The sequence below is a fragment of the Asterias rubens genome, chromosome 2, assembly GCF_902459465.1.
Source record: "Asterias rubens chromosome 2, eAstRub1.3, whole genome shotgun sequence".
NCBI classification, from domain to species: domain Eukaryota; kingdom Metazoa; phylum Echinodermata; class Asteroidea; order Forcipulatida; family Asteriidae; genus Asterias; species Asterias rubens.
The window spans coordinates 11,418,802-11,441,638 of record NC_047063.1 but is presented as its reverse complement, the minus strand read 5'-3'; the positions used below and the strand labels follow the sequence as shown (position 1 = coordinate 11,441,638).

Here is a 22,837-nt window from a genome sequence, read left to right as displayed (position 1 = left end):
TTCTTGTTGCTTACCTTTGTGCCCATAGTGCTGTATCGCAAACTTTCATCTACGCCTTTCTTTCTCTTTCTCAACTGTTTTAAAGAAAAAGCAAAAACAAATTAAAAATACGCAGTTAATTCTTTTGCTCTCCTCCAAATTAAATTCTTAATGCGTCACCTTTTCGTGTATCCCAACATATGCATTATCAACAAGCCTGTGAAAATTTGGACCTCGTTGCAAGAAAATGATGGAAAAAAAAAAACCTTGTTGTACAAAATAGTGTGCTTTCAGTGAGAAATTACCTCTTTCTCAAAAACTACGTTACTTCAGAGGTAGTCAGTCTCACAATGTATTTTATAATACTATCAACAGCTCTCCGTTGCTCGTTACCAACTAAGGTTTTACGCTAATTACATATTTTGAGTAATTACCAAATGTGTACGTACAGTGCCTTTAAAATGCCTCGAAATCTTAAGGAATCAATTACTTTTTCCGTACATAATTTTAACCCATGATCTGGACCCAATTTCATAAAGCCTGTATGCATAACAACTTGCTAAGCAGGTAAACAGTATTGCTTAACATAAACAGGCAACCAGCCAAAATTGCATTAAGTTTACATTGTTGTGACTGGTACCCCACTCAAATTTATAAGCATTTTTGTCTGTTAACCAACTTTATGAACTTGTAAATAATGGAACAAAAGGGTAGCGACGAGTTTTTTAACAGCCGTTTAAAACTGGCAGGGTCATAGACTTTTTAAATTCCGACTGGTTACAGCGCCCTCTCTTGACTTGAACAGCAACTAAACAACTGAATCTGAGAAAATTAAAATTGTTATTTTCACATTTTATACAGAGGCATGTTCCAAAACACATGGACTGACATAATTCGGTAAATAGAGCATGCCTATCCCCCCTCAGACAGTGAGTGACCAGAAGAGGGACCTATTTTGCTCATCAGCCGTCGACCTGTGGAAATTTTGGTCCCATACTTGGTCACTCAAAGTCCCTTTAAGGCAAAGCCATTGGACACTTTCGGTAAACAGTATTGTCTAAAGGCCAACACGTTGGGTATCACAACTTTGAATAAAATAACAAACCTGTGAAAATTTAGGCTCAATTGGTCATTGGAGACGGGAGAAAGTAACAGAAAAACCCACCCTTGTTTCCGCACATCTTGCCATGTTATTAACAAAAATCCGTAATTCTCGATATCGGAAATTGATAATTATTTTAATGTTTTCACAAAAAGTAAAGCATTTCATGGAATAATATTTCAAGAGAAGTCTTTCACCATTACCTTCTGTAAACCCTGTAAGTTATTTGTAAATCTGTGAACTTTTATTTGTTTTTCTGTTCCGAAAGTGTATAATTGGCTTATGCATTATTTTCCTCATTGCCAGTTAGTTGCGATAACGTAAACCTCCTTCGCCGTCCAGAGGAGGGTTACATTATCGCAACTAATTGCCAGTCAATACACATGTATCTTAGTGAACTTACTGTAAAAGATTTTCCTGTCTTTGGTACAGCAAACTCAATGTCTTTTGGTTTCTTGGGGCTTGATATGCTGTTGAGAAACAAAGAAACTGGAATTATTGTATTGCAACACAGGAAAAGGTACATCAACCTTTAGGCATATTATTTTATTATGTTTTTATCCGGGTGTATGAGTTTTGCTTTTAAGCTGTTGAAACAAATTATGAAAAATTTAAGTTTTGAATATAATTGGATTACGAAAATGTAGTTAAAATTATTTATTGTATTTGTCGCAAAAGACTCAAATGATTTAGTAGACCTATTATTACTTTAGGTAAGCCTACCCTCGTGTTGTGGATATATTCTTGCTCACTGTTAGTCTTCTTAGTTCCTATTTTTAGTTGCCAGCACATTTTTCAAATGTTTTTAATACCACTCCCTCCCACCCCCTACTCCTAGAACTATGAGGTTTGTTTCGCTATCTTCTGATAGCAACAAACCTCCAAGTTCTCACCTCAAAAACAAAATCATTGATAAAAAATAAATAAAATATAAACTAAAATAAAACTACACCTCTTTTATTAAAATACACTATTCCTACATTTAATTGTATAGTATATTAGTATTACCTTTTCTATTTCTTATTTATGGTGCTGGGGGAATAAAGTATTGAATTCTTTATTAAAATATTTATATTTGATCTGTAATTCATTCAATTCATGTTCATGCACGTTTGAATTTGATGAAGTTTTGAACAAACACCTGTGATGACATGATGTGACATTCCAAATATTCTCCATTTTATTTGTTGTTAATCACCTGTTTTTTCGTTGTACTGATGAGGAAATATTGTTGTTTGGACAGTCGATTTGATCGTCCAGTGAGAAAAGTGAACAATTTGTGAATTCTGCGGATGATGATGATGTCCAATATGCCATCTGTTTCACTTTTACTCCCCTGTCATTCGACCCGACCGTGACCAGACTACCACTTGATGATGACGTTCTGCTTGCCGATCGGCTCTGCATGGCAGCAATTCGAGGCGACCTCCTCACCTCTTTCTCTGCCTTTGTGCCTTGAATAATGCTCTCGTCCATTTTGTTTAGTTCTCAAATTAAACACTTTAAACCGAAGTAAAGTATGACAGTCACTTAATTTTGTTTTGAAAGCAGATAGAAAGACATAATGTCAACACTACACCACAGTACTATTAATTTTGAATTGTAAATGTCATCCATCAGTCAGTATGGTCTGGTAACCTAATCAAATCCATACATTATTTTATTACGGCCCAACTTTAGAATCGTCCCAACTGTAGTTGGGATGGTCCCAACTTGGGTGTTGCAGTTGGGACGGCCCAACTATAGTTGGGATCCAGAGATCCGTAATTACTAGTCTTCCTTCTCGTGTTAGCTTGGCACAGTTTAATTCCACAGGAGGGCGCTATCATACCTGGACCGTGGACCGCTCTCTCGCGACAAAATAAACACCCAAAATGCTAAACATTAAAAAATGCACAAAAAATACTTTGAAGTCTCACAGCTTTTTACAGTGAAGAGAAAAATTGTCACTGATTCATGAACTTCAATCCTCTGCTCAATTTAATATGGGGACTCCTGTTGCCTGTCGAGTTATTCACCCTCCAAATAAAAAAATACCGCTAAAAATCACCAGCAGTGTAATTCTTTATTGTAGTATGCTACACCTCCTGGGAAATTGACCAATTTTGTCGGAGCCTATATCATCTAAAATACATCAAGTTGGAAGTCAAAAACCCCAGGTCACAAATAGGCAAAATCTTTACACTATATTCCTTCTCTTGGGTCTCAAAAATGAGAATTTATTTTAGAACGTGAGTGAGAGCGGTTCGTCGTTTGATGATAGCGCCCTCTATTGCGGGGAAAATTGTGACAAATCAACACGAGAAGGTCTTCCATCAAGACTAGTTGTTTGCAGATCTCTGGAGCCCCGTTATAGTTGAGCTGTCCCAACTGGAACACCCAAGTGAGACTAGTCCCAACTACAGTTGGGACAGTTCTAAGGTTGGACGGAACAATTTAAATGCATGAGTATCGATACTGTACTTTGGACGAAAACTCGATTAACGACATTATGTACAGTGCATTGATCTCAGTGACTTTTGTACCATCCTGTCAGAGACTCAGAGTCAGACCATGAAGGAAGAACATGTTCATATTCAGACAAGATACTATCTTGGTGTCATAAACAAAATTGCACTAATATTCGTTATGTGGTACGAGAAGTTGCCCGATAAAGGTAACAATATTTCAATCGCAAAGCGATAACTTTTCTTAGTCGGTTATTTGGAATCGAATAAAATCCCGAGCACCCGGCTACTGCTTGACCTACCGGAAGTGAAAAGGATAAAGGGCAGAAATTGCCACGTCTGTTTTATGCTGTAGTTGCGAGTACAGTACGTCCAACAACATGGTATGTAAATTACTGATTTTGATAACCCTTTTGACAAAGTGTTGTCTTATAAATGAACATGGCGATATGTATATAAATGTACTTCACTTAGAAGGGCAGATTTTTATGTAAAAGCTCTGTTAATCCATACACAAGTTCCGTACGCGTTACTACGCTTTTTATTTTTGACCACGACCCGTCACTGTCCGTGACGGGGCTTTATGCTTCAACGACCGGCCGCAGAAAACGATAAAGCTACGGTCCAGACGGCTGGCTTTGTGTTTTCCGGAATCTGATTTTCCACTGCGGTGTCAATGCATTCGGTTAAATGATCTGGTTTCAAACCATTTTAAATTAATTGGGACAGCCTGATGACAATTTTTTTCTTACCACTGGCATATTTAATTTTGCGTAGGTTATTCGTTTTATTCATTGTACATGTATAAATAATCTATGTGGTTTTTTTTTTCTCCTGCAGGTTTCTGTTATTAGTACAGTTGATACTGCACATGAGGACATGATTGTAAGTTGGTTTGTTTGTTTGTTTGTTTGTTTGTTTAGATGATCTTCCCATCAAGGGAACTCGGCAAACTCCCACAGAGGGATATAAACACCAAGCTGGCAACAACCAATCTCTCTCATATCATACAAACATTGGTTTAACGACTATGAATATGAATTGCACAAATCAAGAAATTGTGACTCTGTAACTAGATGACAATATTTGTTCTAGTCATTGTGAAATCAGCGGTTAACTGGGGGATTCGAACCCACAACCTTGTGATTGCAAGTCCTGCAGTCTAACCACTTGACCACGGTGACAAGTTGGTTTACATTCTCTGATACCTCAAATCTTGGTTCCTTCCATTGGGTTCCGTCAGTTGTTTGCATTAGATGATCTCGTATTAATAGTAGGCATGATATTCTCCCTACTTCACTTGGTTTTCTGATTTTGTTGCCCTTAGAAAAATCTGAAAATTGTGATTAAATAGCCTTAAACCATGTGTACAAATGTAGGTTAGCCCTTGAACTCAATAAAATATTTCTACTATTTTCCTAGCTGCGATAACGTAACCCTCCTGCCGACGGCGTATATGTTATCGCAACTACTATTTTCCAAGGATCATGCCTGTACTAAATAGTGCTAAACTTTAGATACTGTAGCACCAAATTTGTTTGTTTGTGAGAAACGGCTTATTATGTCAAACTTCTGTGTTATGTACAGAAATGGAAATGGAAACTCACAAGATAAGCGCAAAACAGCCATTAAGCAGATATGAAATTGGTCCCAGGCCTGACAACTTAATTTGACTTAATTTTCCTCCATATTTCAGCATTCAATATTGTACAAGAATGGCGTATGGATGATTAACGTGATTTGGAATTGGTTGATGTTTTTATCTGGACTGTAATTTTTGTTTGCTTAAATTCTTTAGCATGATGCTCAGATGGACTACTATGGAATCCGTCTGGCAACCTGTTCTTCTGATAGATCAGTAAAGATCTTTGATGTCAAGGCCGGACAACAGACTCTAGTGGCTGACCTCAGAGGGTAAGGGTTGACAGGAATCAGGGCCCAATTCAATAAAGCTGTTTAGCAGAAAATAACCCTTATATCAAATTTATTGGTTAAGCAAAACATGAGTGGGGCACCAGTCACAACAATGTCAACTTCATGAAATCTTGGCTGGTAACCTATTTTTGCTAAAAGCAAGATTTTCCTGTGCTTAGCAAGATTTTTTGCTTACAGATTTATGAAATTGGCCCCAGGTGATAACAACAGAGTGTGTATCTGGAGGAGTTTAGAAATACCACTCTGCCCCAAAATCCTTCATAATCAAACACTGATCAGAGCTATCCTCCACATTCCAATGAATTTAAGGTTTAAACATTGTTCACAGCTATTTGGTTGCATGAAATGATTAATAAGTTAATTTTACCAAATGGTATTTTAATTGACAGGCATGAGGGTCCGGTGTGGCAGGTAGCCTGGGCCCATCCTATGTTCGGTAACATCTTGGCGTCTTGTTCTTACGATCGCAAAGTCCTCATCTGGAAAGAGACTAATGGTGCTTGGGAGAAACTTTACGAACACAGCAGTCACGATTCATCAGGTTCGTACATTTAACACGCCTTGAACACCCAGCAGGGTGGATATGTGCGCATTACAAGTCTTATTATTATTATTATTATTTATATCAATGTAAAAAAAGAAGCAACCTAAATAAATAAATCTTCAACAAATGTCCAGGCCTGTATGCTGCGTTTTTGAAAGGGCAAGAAAGGCATTTTCTCCTATGAAAGGGATATGAGGATTTTTTTAAATTTCTACTGCAGAGCATTTCGAGGGCACCAAGGAAATGACCAGGTGGCATGGAGGCAATCGCCTTCGTTGCCTTCAAGAAGTATCGGGCTTGTTACTATTTTTATGTGAATACACAAATAACCTGGTTTCAATTTGTTTTTATTTTCTTTGTAGTCAATTCTGTTCAGTGGGCTCCCCAGGAGTTTGGTTTAGTTTTAGCGTGTGCTTCATCGGATGGTTCAGTCTCTGTTCTGACATACACTGACGGCAAATGGGAATCACAGAAGTTAAAAGACGCTCATGCGGTAAGTAAGCATCGACCAAATGGCAGCCACAATTGGTATTAAGATCTGACCAATGTCCACTCAACCAAAAAGGACACAGTATTAAAGGCCAATTTTTCCCATGAACAAAAACAAATTTTTGTTTGCCATTTTTTTCAGACACAAGAAAAAGATGTTTACAAAAATCAACGTATGGGCGTATTATGATTATTTTTCAGGAATGAATAGTTTCTAAAGGGTTGATAGTGATAATAAGTGGAGTAGATTACTGCATTTTACTAACCAATGATGTGCTAAAGAAATGTGTTTGATTTGGTCTGAATATTTCTCCTCTGTTTAGATTGGTTGCAATGCAGTAAGTTGGGCACCAGCCGTAGAGCCCGGTTCCCTGATTGAAGCTCCCTCAACGCAGAAGTTGGTCCTGGTAAAACGATTCGTTACAGGTGGCTGCGATAACTTAGTCAAGATATGGAAGTAAGTATTGGAGACTGTTCATGGTATTGACTGTGTCTTAGTTAGGGTACACATTTCATGTTGAGACATTATAACAAGCTAATAAAATAGTTCTAGTGGCTTCTTATATAGCGCTCACATCCGTAACTCAGTGATGCTCAAGGCACTTTAACACTCAGTAATTTCCTACTCCTTTTACAAAATGCCCTGTAATGGTTTACAAGGTGCTGTGGTGCAATATGCTGCCAATCAAGCCAGGAACACCAGGGGGAACTCATTCTCTTTTAGATAAGTGCACTTGGTTCTTTTATGTGCATTACACAACACATGGGACAAACTGCTTTTCGTCCCATCGGATGTGTGATTATCAATTTAAAAAGAGTGTATTTACCAGTATTAAATAAATTTCCTAATACGTCCGATGATTTTCTTTTAACTCCTTTCTGTAATTGGTTTTCAGGGAGGAGAATGGTGAATGGAAAGAGGAACACAAACTAGAGGCCCACAGTGACTGGGTACGAGATGTAGCATGGGCGCCCTCTATTGGCCTGCCCCACAGTACGATAGCCAGCTGTTCACAAGATGGCCGAGTTATAATCTGGACTAGTGACGATAGCACTGGAACAGCATGGAGGCCTAAGGTAAGCCAATGGAAAATATTTCTTCTACAGGGTCCAGTTTTCAGGCTCAAGCAGAAAACAATGCTTAGAATTTTCTGCTAAGCAAAAGAAAATAAGCAGAAATTGTACATGCAGCATGTTTTTTTTTCTCACTGATATTGCTTGTGGGATAACTGATATTGCTTAAATGATATTGTGTTCATCTGACTTTGTTACAGATTTTGAACAAATTCCTGGATGTAGTGTGGCATGTCAGTTGGTCAGTGACAGGCAACATACTGGCTGTATCAGGAGGAGACAACAAGGTAAAATAATAAGGAGAAACTTTACAACACTAGGTGGCAGCAGACATACAAAATAACAAGGGGAAAGGATTTGAAACTTTGCATGGTGGAAGTATGAGAGATTTGCGGTAACACCATGTGAATATCTCTTTTTGAGGCGTGTTGGTTCTTCAGGGTAACTTAACAGGGCCGCTAAAAAGTCCAATGGGAACAGCTCTGCACTGTAAACAAAAAGCGACCACACTGTGGGTGCGTTCGTTTAGCTTCCCTGGGTCTACCCCGGTGTGTGGCGTTTTTTTTTTCGAGAACGAACATGTGCAGATAATTACCCACGTTCGTCCTGGAAAAAAAATAACGCCACACACCAGGGTCGACCCAGGGAAGCTAAACAAACGCACCATGTGAAACACTATGCAAACGTTGTGAAAAGTCCAGGTGGGAACGCATGGTAGAATTACCATATCATAGTAACTTTCCACATAGCAGTGGAAGAAAAAGTCCAAAGATAACACAGCTTTAGTTAAGACGATTCTTATCTCTTTAACTTACAGGTTAGCCTATGGAAGGAATCGCTAGAGGGGCAGTGGGTCTGCGTCAGTGATGTCAACAAAGGAGAAGGACAGACACCAACAGACAATCAACCAGAACAATAAACAACAAGACGGGGAAGCGGGGAGGGGTTGGGGAGAACCTTAACTAATAGTATTGGTTTGCACATATACACAGGCGTGATATTCTTCCTACTTGAGTCGGATTTCCGACTGTTTGGCCCTTTGAAAAAAATTATGATTAAGTTGAGGTGTACCGATGCCTATTCCATAATTACGTACATGTGGGTCAGCCCTTGAACTCAATCAAATATTCATACTTTTTTCCAATGACTAAATATCATGCTTGCATGAACCTGAATTAGTCTTCAACTAAAAGCAAAGTGTTTTGGAAAGTGACTAGTCTTTTTTTATTTATTTTTTTATTTTACTATTTTGGATTTTGGGAGAGATACAGAATGACTTCAAATGCATTTTTATTATGGATGTGTGAGACTGGGGTAATAATTGTGGATTGAAAATGAGATAGGAATAGAAAAGATGAAGTAAGATTTGCAGATGCTGGGTGCTATCAGTCATGCTTAAGTAAGACGGACACTGTGAAATCCTAATCATTAAAGGAACACGTTGCCTTGGTCGTTGAAAAGCGTTTGAAACCGTTTGTTATTAAATGCCAATGGTTAGATAGATAATTTAAAAGTAGAATATAATGATCCACACAAGTTTGCCTCGAAATTGCATGGTTTTCTTTTACTTTGCGAACTAACATGGTCGGCCATTTATGGGAGTCAAAAATTTGACTCCCATAAATGGCCGACCGTGCTAGTCGACGAGATCAAAGGAAAACCAGGCAATTTCGAGGCATATTTGTGTAGATCATTGTATTCTACCTTTACAACATCTTTCTAACCATATACATTTTATAACAAACGGTTACAAACACTTTTTATAGACCAACTTGACCGATCCAAGGCAACGTGTCCCTTTAAGAAGAATCTTAAAGGTCTGAAAAAAACTCCCTTTTGTGCTTTGAAAGAATGCATTCCCAAACAATTGCCACATTTCAAAATGATTCCAGGGAAACTAAATATACAGTATGAGTTTTGTTCTTCTCTTGCACTGATGAAAGATAAAACCCGCTTTAATGTGGAACAAAAACTAATATAATATGAATTCCACCGTTTTTAACTTGTAGAATTGTCCTCTGTGATTTATGTCTGGGATTGTGAGTTTTGTTTCATGACACTTTATCTTTATCTTCTGGGGTCTGTTCTTATCTTTTAAATAAGATACATCTTTAAGAGGAAATATAACATGTTGTTTTAGGGAGTGAGATAAGGTTAGTTAAGTTTGCCATTAAACCATGTGATTGTCCTTTTTCTGTTCTTTTGTTATTTAGTTGTTGACTGTTGATAATAAATATTGTAAATATTATACAAGTTTCTTTGAATTCCTTAATTGTACTGAAGCGAGTGTCTACTTTGCACCTAGGGGTGTGCTCTCATATTCAGGACCTCCTGGAGACCAAGGACAAAATATAACAGGGAAAATTAAAGGACTCCATACCAAAGAAAATCTAAAGACTGGGGTACTCCACATGCAATTTTGTGTACAAAGTCTATGGGAAGTTATAAAGTACAGGGACAATGGAAAGAGAAAAAGATGTCTCCACAGGGATGCATACGGGAATGTGTGTGTCTCACTCATAATCCTTCAGTCGTCAAACTCCCCACTTTTCAGAAGCTTGCTAGAGTACAACAGCCTGGTTTTCCAGACTCGTCATTCCTGACTAGTCATTTCAGAACTTATTTCAAAATCAATAATAATACTTCAGAAGTTCTCCTTGAAATTTGAAACTTCATTTTGATGACATTTTAAATAAATGTTTCCATAATCGATGATACCAAAGGTGACAGTGGCAGGAATTTAACATGAGATCTTCCCGACTATTCATTGATCCTAGTCCAACAGATAGAAAGTACATGTTACTTATTTACCACAAAATCAGTCAATACAGAACTGAGAAGTCCCAAAATAATCTGAAATCTACTCTGTGGTTGTACAATACATGTATATAGCAAGACAGTTCTCCAAGAACAAAGTCTACCTGACAAGTAGACACACACATAGTGTTACCGCAAACCAAATATATACAGACAGGACAAATTCAACACACCAAGAAAGGACGCAACCGATCACACTATATTTTCACAAATTTTCCTCCAAATTTGATGGATATTTTAATGAGGATCCTTAAACTGGAGCGTTAAAGTGCCACTATTTATCAGTGCCACTGTACCTTATAATACACTCATGAAGTTCTGCACCACCGCAATACACAATAAAGCATTTAACAGAGATTAACTACTTAGTTCTCAACCCACAGGAAGTGAAATATATATAAAGCTGGAAGCTGGGAATGTGTTTGCTATGCTGGTTTGTTAACTAATCTTGTGGTTTTCTGGTTATAATTTTAGTACATTGAGAGAAATTGGTTGTTTTTTTCAAAACCATAGCCAAGACAATCAAGCTGTGTTTTTTTTACAGCATCCTTGGCTACGTCACATTCTTTATGAACGTATACTTCAACACGACTCACACAGGGGGCCCATAGCCCTTACAGGACAAGAAACCATCTTCGTTTATTTGTAATGAGTAAATGCCTAGACCCCTTTTCTTGGTCTTTTAAATCCACCCACATTTCAGTTTAGCACTAGCTTGCCAAGCACTAGTTGGTGAATAAAAGCAAAGGTCCATACCCTGCATGAGGCTTAGAATGAAAGATGGTCGGCCCTCTTTCAATCCACAGTTCCTTAATCATGTTTGAAGTCAGCAACTATCACTGAGATGGTCTGTAAAGGTCTATCAGGCCATGAGTGAAGTGATAAGATCTTATCGACTTTATGCACGTGATGTCATACCAGTATGGGGCCCTTACCTAGAGGTAAAACAAAAAACGGCCGTTAATTGGCCAATTCTGTGCGCCGCGCATACAAATCTGTTAGTTTTTATTGTTGCGTATACAAATCTGTTCGTTTTTACCTCTAGATGGCGGCAGGATGACGTCAATGCATTAGGTCTATTACTGTAGCTGAAGATACAAACAGACTTGGCCAAAGATGCAATTGGTTTTGACAATCATTTCAAAATGTAACTCTCTGAACAGTTGGCCCTGAAAGTACTGTCCAATAAAACACATAATCTAACTACACTTCTACAAATTACAGTTAATGTATTTTCTCAGCATGTTCATAAGTACTAGAAGCTGTTTCTATTCATATTGTACATATATATCTCTATGCGACAAACACCAAATTTGGACATATGCATGATTTCAATATATAATTTTCATTATTTTTTGTGTTTTTTTGTACAAATTTCAAGTAATTAATTTTCGTCCCGCTTGTGTCGTTATCAGTTAAATGAGATCGTGAAACCGCTCCGACAATTTTGGGTGAATTTCTCTGTAGATTTATACTGCATTTTTTATACCATGATTTCATAAACATGTTAAAAGTACTACTAAACATTCAAGTTGCTTGAACACACATGATGAGAAATTGAATATGTACAAAAGACGACCCCAAGTATTTTGAGGTCATTACTTTAAATACCACTCCAACTATTACAAAATATTCCCATCGGAATAACCCATCAGATAAAAAAAACTTAATAATGATAATGGCTTGGATAGGAATTGAGAAGGCTTGGCTGGTTTAAACATAGGTGGAATCCATCAATGGAAGATTAAGAAATCAGATTAAAGGAAGCTTCATTGCGTTGATTAGAAAAATTACAAAGTCATTCAATAAAAACAAGTCAAATCTGCACCATTTGTTAAGAGGTGCATCATCAAATAATAACGCAAAATACAGTATCGGGGTCATATAAACTGCAAGTTATACAAGTAATATAAAACAAAATTCAGGATCCTAGTTTTGCATGAATACACCCACCCTGTTTTATTTTCTTCAGAGCCAATGTTTTGTGACTTGTTGTTTACTTGAGTGGAAATTAATAACCAAACGCAAACATCAAGTTGAGGATTTATAAAGCAACTCAACTCTGATAACTTTTCCACTTGAGTACCCCCACTAAGAAGACGTCACTGATGTTGTGCCATCCAGTGCAAAGTGTTCATAACTTAACACATTGCATAGTTGCTTAATCAACAAAACGTTAGTCAACAATTTTGGAGACCAGCTCTGGGCCTTATTTCATAATGCAGCTGCAAGTATAAAAAAAATGCTTAACAATTTTGTTTGCTTAGCAAACCAGCGCAGCAGTCAACAACTGGCAAAATGGTTGAGAAAACAATTTATGCTAGGCGAGTTTGTTATTAGTCAATCATGTGTACTCTTTGCAGATCAGTGAGATTGGAGAAATGATCGCGAAGATTAGTCATAAATTACATTAACTACAAATGTGACTTGTGACCTGTTCCTACTATGGAACAATGCGTCTGTGCTTAATAGTAACTTTGTGCATGCTTTAGCCATTCAATCAAATTGGCCGTCAGCAGTTAGCAATTTTTTTTAAACAAAGTTCAAGTGAACCTCTGCCAATGTATTTTGGCGATCTTTGCAATTAAGCCCACAGTTTGAAGTCTGTCGTTTTGAATGGATAGTGTTATAATGAGAAGGCATAGAAAGATGTTATTAATACAGGGAGATGGGGGATCGATGGAAAAACACTCAGAAGATTAAGATTGATATTGCTTTGATTACAATTGAATACTTTAAAAAGCACCAGAAAAGGGGGGGGGACCAGACACTATCATCCGGGAATCGGTTCATTCTTAAGCCAAAACCTTCGAGAAATTCTCAGAAATGTTGTTTTTCTTGACTTTTGTTATTAGGGGAGGGATTGAACAAATTGGTCCAGAAAAAGTACTATAGTAATAGATTGCAACAGTAGTGGTTAGAGGTTTCAGTTCAGAAGCTTCAAAAAACAATTTTTATTTAAAAAACAACCAATTACTTGGCGGGACAGAAGACTTTATATTGTATTGCAAATTCTTTTCAAAGAAGGAGAATAAGAGAACACCAAAAATTTAGTCATCTATATATGCAAATCATAAACCTTATTGGTTTGACCTTTCAAACTAAAAAGCCAATCTATGCTTCTAAAACTTTCTCAATTAATTTATGCAAACCGTCCCAAATCAAAATACTAAAGCTACTTATAAAGCACCTCCTAGCAAAACTTGATGAAAAAACAATCATTAAAATCATTACCAAGCCTTATAAATACAAATTTCTTAAGTAATTTCAGAAGCTTAGATGCACGCCTAATACCGGAATCATATACATAATATATACAGAAACTTCTCATTGATTCGTACTGGTATTCGTCCAGCCCATCTTGAGGGCAGAACAGTAGTACTTAAATTTTTATACAAAGCAGAGGAATAATTTGGCAAGGTAATCTAAGAAAAAAAAAAACATAATTTGCAGTACAACTATTAAGACTCCCTGCTACCTTGAAATTATTATTCTAAAAAAACATAAGTTTTATTATTTATAGAAAAAATTATGGTGTCTTGATCAATTTGGATGATTTCATAATTACAGGAATTGTTTTAGATTAACTTATCTTTTGTTCTTCAATCAATTGTTCCCCCTCAAATGACAAGAGCATGATTTGGATGTCAATTAGGCCTACAGTCTCGTGTACATTTATTTTGTACAAGTTTTATAAACCAAAGCCTTTTCACGGTAAAATACTTCACAGTTTCCAATGGAATCCACATGTGTTTATTTAATGTGAGCATAAATGAACGACTGAACTGAATTGAAATCAGACTGCGTCAAACCCATCTTTAAGAAGAGTTACAAGTCGGGTGACTCAAATTTGTTCACCTTTCTTCACACAATCAACAATGAAACTGACCTTCAATTTCAACCAGTTCATGTTTGTTGTAAAGGGTCTTTTTGAGGGGTTATAGAAAGAAGGCCCAAATTGTTCTCTAAGACAGTACAATTCTGATCTACTCAGCACGATGTACATGTACACAACCCAGTCATTCCATTTCCTTGCGAGAATTCTGCAACCGATCTTTCCATTACTTCATGACTCATTTATTTGAAAAACTGTTTTCATTATTGGTTTTGTCCTTACACCGATGTGTGATTACTCAGTGCTTTCAGTGCTATTGGGGAAAACAAGACGTACTGAATAAAACCAAAACCATTCTGCTCATCCCTCATGTAATTGTGAAATCTGAAGAAAAAAAATCTTTGGTTTTAAAAATCCCAAGGTATGTTCAACACATATCACCTAGCAGATAAAAAACAAAATTTTAACGCAGACAGAAATGAAAAAACAACCTTGGCGTAAGCTTTTTTTTCTCAAAAATCTTAAACCAAAGCACCGTTTGAAATCACATCCCATTTTATACATTTATAAAACTGTCATTGTTAAAAACAAAATGGGAGTGAACTAATAGAAAAATAAAACAGAGAGAGCATCGATAAAACGACATCATGAATTACCTTTAAAATACAAAGGTGGCTTTTGCCTGCCTTAAAAAATGTCCTACATTTAAGACACAATGTTCAATCAAACACATAATGCACCATCAGAGTTGAAAATACACCACAGACATCATATAAGCTTCCAATCACACATTATTATTCAATATTATACACAACAACCCATCCTAGATGGAAGTTGCTGTAAACAACCACACACTTTTAAAAAAAGGAAAAGCAAAAATTTACAGAGGAAAAAAAGGAAATTGTACAAAAAAAATGTATACATTTAGAATATTTATTTTGTATGTACAAAAAGTCTCTCCGATTCTCTCAAGTTGTATATAGGCAGCAGCTGTACACAATTTCTTTATTTTATCAAAGACAGAAACGACATAATTTTTTTTTTGTGGACACACACAACATGCAGTTCTTTACAAAGCAATGGTGCTGATGTGAACTGTAGGTCATACTGACGTCTCATTACTGCTACCACTGTAGGGGGGAAATAACACAAAGGAAAACACAGCACAGGGAGAAATAGGGGGAAAGGAAAAGAAAAGCAAAAATTATAACGACTGTATCAAATAAAAATGCTCAAATCAAGAAAACAAAACACAGTCATGCAATATGGCAATTTGATGATTATGGGCAAGTTAGAGTAGCAACCATTTGTCAACCACTAGTCAATATTCCATGTTAACCTATGCATGAAATACATCCTGGGTACCAGGCAAAATCACCCAATGGTCGACAATAGTCAACTATAGTCCCTTGCTCAAACTTGCTCTTATGTTGTCTTGGTGGATTCTTTGATATAAATAGCAGATCAATCAAAACATAATATAGTAACAGAGAACAGTTACATCAACATCAACCTCCTGAAAAAGATCAAGTTGTAAGCATGTGCTCTGGCAATAGTCAGTGAAATTAGTTTATGTTGACAACTTTCATTACTTTAGCCTTTAAATCTAAAACAGAAGCATCAATACTGAGTGTTTTATAACGACTTCTTTTAGATCATCAGATATTCAAGTAAACAAACTGCGTCAACACAAACTCCATTTCTTGACCATGTGCTGATAAATCAAAGCTTGTGCAAACAACCAACAACAACAACGACAACAACAACAACAACAAAATAATAGCGGTTTGGATACACTGTTTTATGACATCATCACTTTCCACACCAGAGAGACTTTAATAACCAACAAGCCACATGGAATTTTTTCTTCCCACTGTGATCAACATTTAACACATTTGCAATTACAATAATTTAGCGCATGACTTTTTAAATAAGGCATGGGGTGTTTATTCATTCTGTTTAATTCTGATTCAAACATCCACCCAAACTTGAGCTTTAATCTCCCTTTATTAATCCCAATGTCTTCCATCCAGTCATGTCTTTATAGGGTGGAGTTAATCCTTGGAGTAATCCAGTAAGCTCAGTAGATAATCCTATGATAAAATAATGGTATAGAATGAAGAGATGCAAAAACAGCGAACTTAATAACACAAGTCTGATTGCGAGATAGGGTAGATTTAGTAGTTGGCAGGTAAGTTTAGTTAACTGACAAAAGTTAGTTTATCAGTTGGCCACATAGGCCAAATATTTCTCTTGGATGATGGACAACGAAAGACAAGGTCGACTGAGAATTACATAAAAAAAGGTCTACCTACAAATGCAATATAATATATTGAAAAACTAACTTTATGGAGGCCGCTTCCTTATTTTAAACATTCTTTTTATAAAAACTTTTTTTTTTGTTTTTCCCAATAAAATAAGGATTTCAATGGATTTCAATGGTCTCAGAAAAAAAAATCATAAATAGCCCAGCCGGTTATCTTTAAAATTGAGTCAGCGGCCATTTTGAGGGGGGGGGGGGAAGGCCCTTATCCTTCCGTTTTTCAAAAAAGGAGGATGCTAAACAAAAATTTGTTCTGCGGATCTGTGTACCTTTTGTAACACAAAACCGACAGATTTAGATTAAACTTACACCGTGACTTGTTTTACTCATTTAAAAAAATCTACAGCACCTCAGCAAGTAAAATTTTAAGGGAAGCTTTCTACTACAATTATCTTCAAACTGTGTGAGTTTGATGTAAATCTGTAGACATTGTGTTTTAAGTCCTACAAAAAGTAAACAGACCCTTTAAAAGGAGACAAACTACTTACTCTGATTCTGAGTCTTGACTCCTTTGCTCTGGAGGGAACTGAATACCCAGACCCGGTCCGTATTTATCCGGGGTAGTCGTCAGTGACATCGGGATCTTAGTCAGGCTAGCATTAGAACCTGATCCTGATCCTGACCCATGAGATGATCCCTTGTGGGATGAGCCAGGGGTCTTCATGATCCCCTTCAAGGGGAGGATGTCAGGTCGGGCCGAGACGTGGGAAACTATCAAGTTTCGGTTGCTCCCTGTTTGAAACATGAAACAAAACGGCTTAGTAATTGTGTTTTTGTTCCAATCCAAATTGTCCAGTTTTTATTAACATACATACAACAAATAACTTAAGTTTGTAATACACAAGGCAATATAAAGTTATACACATGTTGTATACAAATTTTAACAAGAAAATATGAGACATAGGTAGGTTTGGAAGGGTGTCATCCCAGAGGACAAGGCCTTCTGTAGGGGAGCACCTAAGACTGAAATCAAATTACAAATACAAAGAGATCAAAGCAGTAACAAAAATCACAGTACAATATTCAATTCAATTCAAACTCACATTTATTTCCATACTTTTTTGAAGGGAAAAAAAAATGTGAACAATGCAAATGCGGGAATTTGATATAAATAATAACAAGTTGTGTTAGGTGTGTGAAAGACAGCACACTAAATAAGTATGGAGACATCTTCTAGAAGCCGAGGCTTGCAGTGAAGTATCTTACAAGTACAAACAAAACCAGAACAATTTCAATATTTAACGGAGAGACAGGTTGGACAAAGACAGGCGTGCAATTATCTTTGACCAAAGAAAACACTTGTTAAGAAACAGTTCAACAATAAGCTGTACTAAGTATAATTCCTTGATAAGTAGCTAGTAGCCAACGAAGACTCACCGTTTATACTTCCATTGACACTTCCAGTGACACTCCCTGTCACGCTGTTATCCCGATCATTATCCAACGGGAACCTAGGATCTAGAATACTCAGCTCTGCTCGCTGGGTCGGTTTGGTCTCCATCTCACCCATGTAGGGCTCCCCTGGCCACTTCCTCTTGATGTCAATGTTATCTGGAGGTAGGACTGTGACACCTGTAGCAATAGTATTACTCATGGTTTATTAAAATTCTGCAATACAGCGGCTATAAGCCGAAATGTACAGTGTACAAAAAAAATTGAAATTATGAATGAAAGTATCTTAAATTGACGGAATCCTCAACAGAACGGCATCAATGAAGATACACTCACCTTTTGGTGTGCTGTGTATTGGTCCTAAACCATGGGAGGTAATATTATCTGTCAAAGAAAACATAAACATTATTTAAATAAGTTGGTATTGGTATATTAGTATAACATCATACGACTGTGACCAAAAAGGTCAAGTTACATGTCATTTACAAGATAAAAACATCAAAATCCAAGTAGACAACAATCAAACAAAAATGGAAAAACAACCAGTACAAAATGCAAAAGAACAAAACAAGTAGACTTTTCTTCCTCAAATCTGAAAAAAAAGTATTTTAAAGAAAGCCAAGATATTTGCTAAACAGTACATGTATGTTTTGCTTACATGTATCAACTTATATGAAACTGGGCCCAGGGTGTTTGTGTTGGTGAGGGGTCCGGGGCCAATTTCATAGAGCTGCTTTAGCTAAAAAAATTTGCTTAAGCCTGAAACAAGCTCGCTTATTTTTCACATGTTACTGGCCAAAATTTCATGCCACATACATTGCTTGTGACTGGTATTTAGCTGTTGTTTACTTAGCATAACAATTGAGTGGAGTCTTGGCCGGTAAAGTGATTTTATTTAGCCAGGATTTTTTTGCTTAAGCAAACTTTTGTGCTTAAGCAGCTCTATGGAATTTGGGCCCTGTAGAGAGTTGGATACCTACCTGGAAGGTTGACCTTTGTGGGGCCTGTCTTCCATAGATCCACCCCTTCTTCCTCTTCATCCGAGGAGTGAGATGAAGCTAATGACATGCTGTCACGATTCCTCTGGATTGAAGCGTCACTGTCAGAATCAGAATCTTGATCATCTGGAATTTAGAAATCAATCACTCAGTCAATCACTCAAACAAACCACCAAGAGTCATGTACATGTAAGGACCTAATGCAACGTCACAGCCCATTTTTTTTTGCCAACCAATTGGAAAACTATTGAAAGCCATAAATGCAAATCAAAAACAGATAGCCAGAAATGATACACAAATACTCAAAGATATGTTGAATTTGTTGGGTATTTGAGATATTTCAGCTGAGGAATCTTCTTACACGATTGATTGTCTTGCTAACATTTGGCAGGCCACGCTTACCGGCCAACTTTGTTTACCAACAATGAAAAGGTCTATTACAAACAAATGCATATGGTTGCCCAAGTAATTTGCCAGTTCAACTGTCTACATTGAAAACTGATGCATGCAACAAAATATGCTTTTGTTTCTCTCAGGATAGTGAGGAAGACGAGATAATATAAGCCTTGCAATTTCTAAAACACATCTGTCCTTTTTCTGAGCTTATTCAGAACCGAAGTATCCTGCATGGCAATCACTCAGGAAACAATAGATACTGGATGCGTTCGTTTAGCTGCCCTGGGTCTACCCCGGTGTGTGGCGTTTTTTTTTTCTCCCAGGAACGAACGTGGGTAATTATCTGCACACGTTCGTCCTGGAAAGAAAAAACGACACACGACGGGGGTCGACCCAGAGACCCTAAACGAACGCACCCACAGTCTTGTACTGTTTAAGTAGTACTTGGGAAATAGCCCCTTCCAGATTTCATACTCGAGTTGTTTTTTTAATGCAAATCGCCACCTACACAAGGCCTGAAGGCCACTTCAAGGTGTGGGCTACAAATCAACTATTTTTCCAGAGGCCGTTGTCACTTACTCCTGGGGCTGAAACAGGATTACCCCTTTACAGTCCATACTGCTATTATTTCATGAATTGTAGCTGTGTTTGGTTTTGTATAAAGAGGGTTGAAAGGTGAGTATTATTAGATATCACAACATGACATGCATCAAATCACAGCATTAAAGTAGGAATTACTCAGATAGCATGAGATACCACTACATCACAACACGTAGACCTTATCGCAGATACTCGCTACGCGCGCTCTAGGAATGGAACGAGGTGCATTCTGGTCTAGCCAGCGATCCAGTTTGATCGCTAGCTAGACACAATGGGTATTTGCGAAAAGGTCTCTGATTACAGTGTTAGTATTAGTGCTGAGTGCATCAACCATTTAAGGGTGAGGAAAACAAGCAAAAGGACGTATTAGTATGAACAGCAACACATGATAAGTTGAAATGTGTGTAGATAATCACAGTTTAGATGAAACACCGAAAGCACTCATTTATGCCTTTTGATCACATTTCCAAACAAACTGCGAGTGAAGGAATTATGCTAAGATAAAGATTAGTTTAAGTTGAGGATGGCCGGTGCTTTTTCAGTCTATTCTTATTAACACCAATGTCGCATCTTCTGGATCGGTTTTGTGGGGTAAGAAAAAGTTTTCTAGAAATGCGCCTTATACAACATCCACATATACAGTACCGGTACACATTCTTACAACATGAACAACATAATCCATAAAACTCATAAACAAATTTAGGGGAAAACAAATTAAATAGATTAACTGTAATACAAACTAATAAAAAATAGTATAAGATAAATAAAGCCAATACAAAATATGAGATAACATAAGCCTGTTTCAAACTTCCTGCTTCAAGAGAAGCGAGTTTCCTTGCGTCACAATTGGAAAGAGAGGGTGTATCAATTAGTGCGTCACTAAAATTCCCTTTGCATTCGCATTCGCATGAACCAGGCTTTACTCATTGCAGAGTGTTCAAAAATAACGACAAGATAAATAAAAATGAGGCAGGTTTGACAGTAATCCGCCAGCAGGAGAGAGCAGCCATAGATCTTACCACGGTGGCTGCGCTGGCTCTGACGCCCCTGACTCACACAGCTCTGACTACGGCTATTAGTACGGCTATGGCTATTACTCAAAGTCACTGTGTGACTACCACTGAAGTCATAGTCCCAGTCTACGGGCAGCCAAGTCAGCAAGGATGAGAAGCATATGGAGGGATGAAGGGTGGGGGGGGGGGGGGGGGAGATGAAGGGACAGATGAAAGGATGGAAATGTGGTCAGAGATGGACAGAGGATGGTTGGAAGAGAGGTTGAGGTGTGAAGGTATGAAGAGGATGGGGGAGTGATTGGATAAAGGAGGGATAAGGGATGGAAAAGGTGGTCAGGGACGGAAGAAGGAGAATGGCCGTGGAAGAGGGGTTAATGTAAAGCAGGTTGGAAGAGGAGGTATAAGGGAATGGATGAAGGAGGGAGTAAGGGATTGGTGTGAGGCAGGTATGGAAGGAAGTGAGAATGGGATGGGGGAAATGGAGGTGAAATGTTAGTACAATGCGTTAAAGCTATAATTAGTCATCTATTAGGCCGCTCTACTCATGTAACTATAACTATCTATCCATAGAATTAGCTTTGACTAAACTAATGCTCATTCAAATCACAGAAAAAGCAACCCCTGTAAAGTGAAAACTTTAGCATATGAGAGTTATCCCAGAACTGAAATGCGCTCTACAGGAATGTCTTATTATTATTTATTATCTCAAACTGGAGATTCGTTCTGCATAAGCTGATGAGCTTTGTCTCACATTGCTTAGAGTCTTAACCTCTGTGCAATGTTATACATGGACCTTGTTTTAATTGACCGTAAATGACTGTGATTGACTGTAATTGACTGTGAATGACACTAATCCACACACATGATCCAGATTCATGCATCTAGTAACTACATCACACTTGAAAATGGTCCAATGCTAACATCTCTAATGTTGACTAATATGATCAAGCATCTCTCAGCTAACACATTAAACATAATAGAGATTGACTCAATCTGATAAAAACTATAACAAGTATCTACCTCTCATTCACAAGCAACACATCTTCATTTCAGTACGACAAAGCACGTTTGAGTAAAAAAGATGTTTCTACCACTGAGTGTTTGAACAAACAGTCACTTAGCTTGAAAATTATGTGTATTTTCCATTCCTACCTGCTTTCCTCAATTTTGTTTAAATAAAATGTGACAAACTGTGCGTTAACTTTCTCACAAATGACAAACTGTCAAATACAGCCATGTTCCAAGTGCACACAGTGACACTGCAAGGCCTGACAATAGTAGTGACACACAGAATGACACTAGGGTGACACAGCAATAGCAAAGCTGTGATCCACTACAATGGCATCCTCTAAATGACATATCATGTGTGAGTGCCCCTCTAAAGGAGGCATGTATCAAGACATACAGACAGAGTGCATCAGAAACATTTTTGTGTAGTTATCTATGTTAGCTGTTACTCGTTAATAACATCCTTTCTACTATCATGACCTCTCATCAAACAGGGTCAAGGGTCAGGGATGGTGACCTTACCTAGTAGGTTGTTTCTTTGAGGGTTGAGTAGAGTCAAGTTATCGGGATCTGTTGGTAGTATAAGGTTAATAAGGGATGCAAGAGTTATAGACCGACATGCATACATGCACAGAAGAATGAAAGTCAACAAGCTGCATAGGCCCCTTTTGCAAATCCACGGCTTATGCTTTTGATTCGGCTTCAGTCTCCGTTCTCTCATCTAAAGCCCTGGGCACGCACAAAAAGCATGCGCAATGGGAGACTTTCTGGGACGATAGAGGGCAGCAGACTTACCGGGTAAATCCATTGTTCTCAGAATTATGCGCATGTTCAGAACTACGTAAACAATGGAAATTTACCCGGTATGTCTGCTGCCGCCTAGCG

The 22,837-nt window shown here is 37.5% G+C and overlaps 3 protein-coding genes across 6 annotated transcripts in view; 1 reads left to right on the top strand and 2 right to left on the bottom strand.

The window, feature by feature from the left end:
* Positions 1–2,682, bottom strand: part of LOC117307043 (rho guanine nucleotide exchange factor 3-like) — a 52,634-nt gene extending 49,952 nt beyond the window's left edge. The window contains exons 1-3 of the mRNA XM_033791680.1: positions 2,280–2,682; positions 1,485–1,551; positions 15–74 (exon numbers count right to left, since the gene is read on the bottom strand). Of these exons, the coding sequence (XP_033647571.1) occupies positions 15–74; positions 1,485–1,551; positions 2,280–2,557 (405 nt within the window). The 5' untranslated portion in view covers positions 2,558–2,682. The remainder of the gene's footprint in view (positions 1–14; positions 75–1,484; positions 1,552–2,279) is intronic.
* A 1,139-nt stretch (positions 2,683–3,821) lies between these two features.
* On the top strand, positions 3,822–8,923 carry LOC117306874 (protein SEC13 homolog). The gene is made up of 9 exons (XM_033791435.1): positions 3,822–3,911; positions 4,369–4,413; positions 5,327–5,442; positions 5,853–6,004; positions 6,370–6,500; positions 6,820–6,953; positions 7,393–7,573; positions 7,771–7,857; positions 8,388–8,923. The coding sequence occupies exons 1-9, from the start codon at positions 3,909–3,911 to the stop codon at positions 8,487–8,489; spliced, it is 951 nt and encodes a 316-aa protein (XP_033647326.1). The 5' UTR covers positions 3,822–3,908; the 3' UTR covers positions 8,490–8,923.
* A 1,664-nt stretch (positions 8,924–10,587) lies between these two features.
* Positions 10,588–22,837, bottom strand: part of LOC117307058 (cadherin EGF LAG seven-pass G-type receptor 1-like) — a 74,469-nt gene continuing 62,219 nt past the window's right edge. For 2 of the 4 annotated variants that reach the window (XM_033791701.1, XM_033791702.1), the window contains 7 exons: positions 22,475–22,522; positions 20,951–21,070; positions 18,918–19,061; positions 18,274–18,321; positions 17,923–18,117; positions 17,034–17,277; positions 10,588–15,352 (listed from right to left, as the gene is read on the bottom strand). In XM_033791701.1, the coding sequence (XP_033647592.1) occupies positions 15,325–15,352; positions 17,034–17,277; positions 17,923–18,117; positions 18,274–18,321; positions 18,918–19,061; positions 20,951–21,070; positions 22,475–22,522 (827 nt within the window). In that variant the 3' untranslated portion in view covers positions 10,588–15,324. Of the gene's footprint in view, positions 16,316–17,033; positions 17,278–17,922; positions 18,118–18,273; positions 18,322–18,917; positions 19,062–20,950; positions 21,071–22,474; positions 22,523–22,837 lie in introns of all 4 variants that reach the window. The other 2 variants (XM_033791703.1, XM_033791704.1) reach the window with 2 other exon arrangements.

Coding starts and splice junctions, on each gene's coding strand:
- LOC117306874 (XM_033791435.1), top strand. Junction 6,501..6,819: donor AGTTAAAAGACGCTCATGCG/GTAAGTAAGCAT, acceptor TCCTCTGTTTAG/ATTGGTTGCAATGCAGTAAG. Junction 7,858..8,387: donor TATCAGGAGGAGACAACAAG/GTAAAATAATAA, acceptor TTTAACTTACAG/GTTAGCCTATGGAAGGAATC.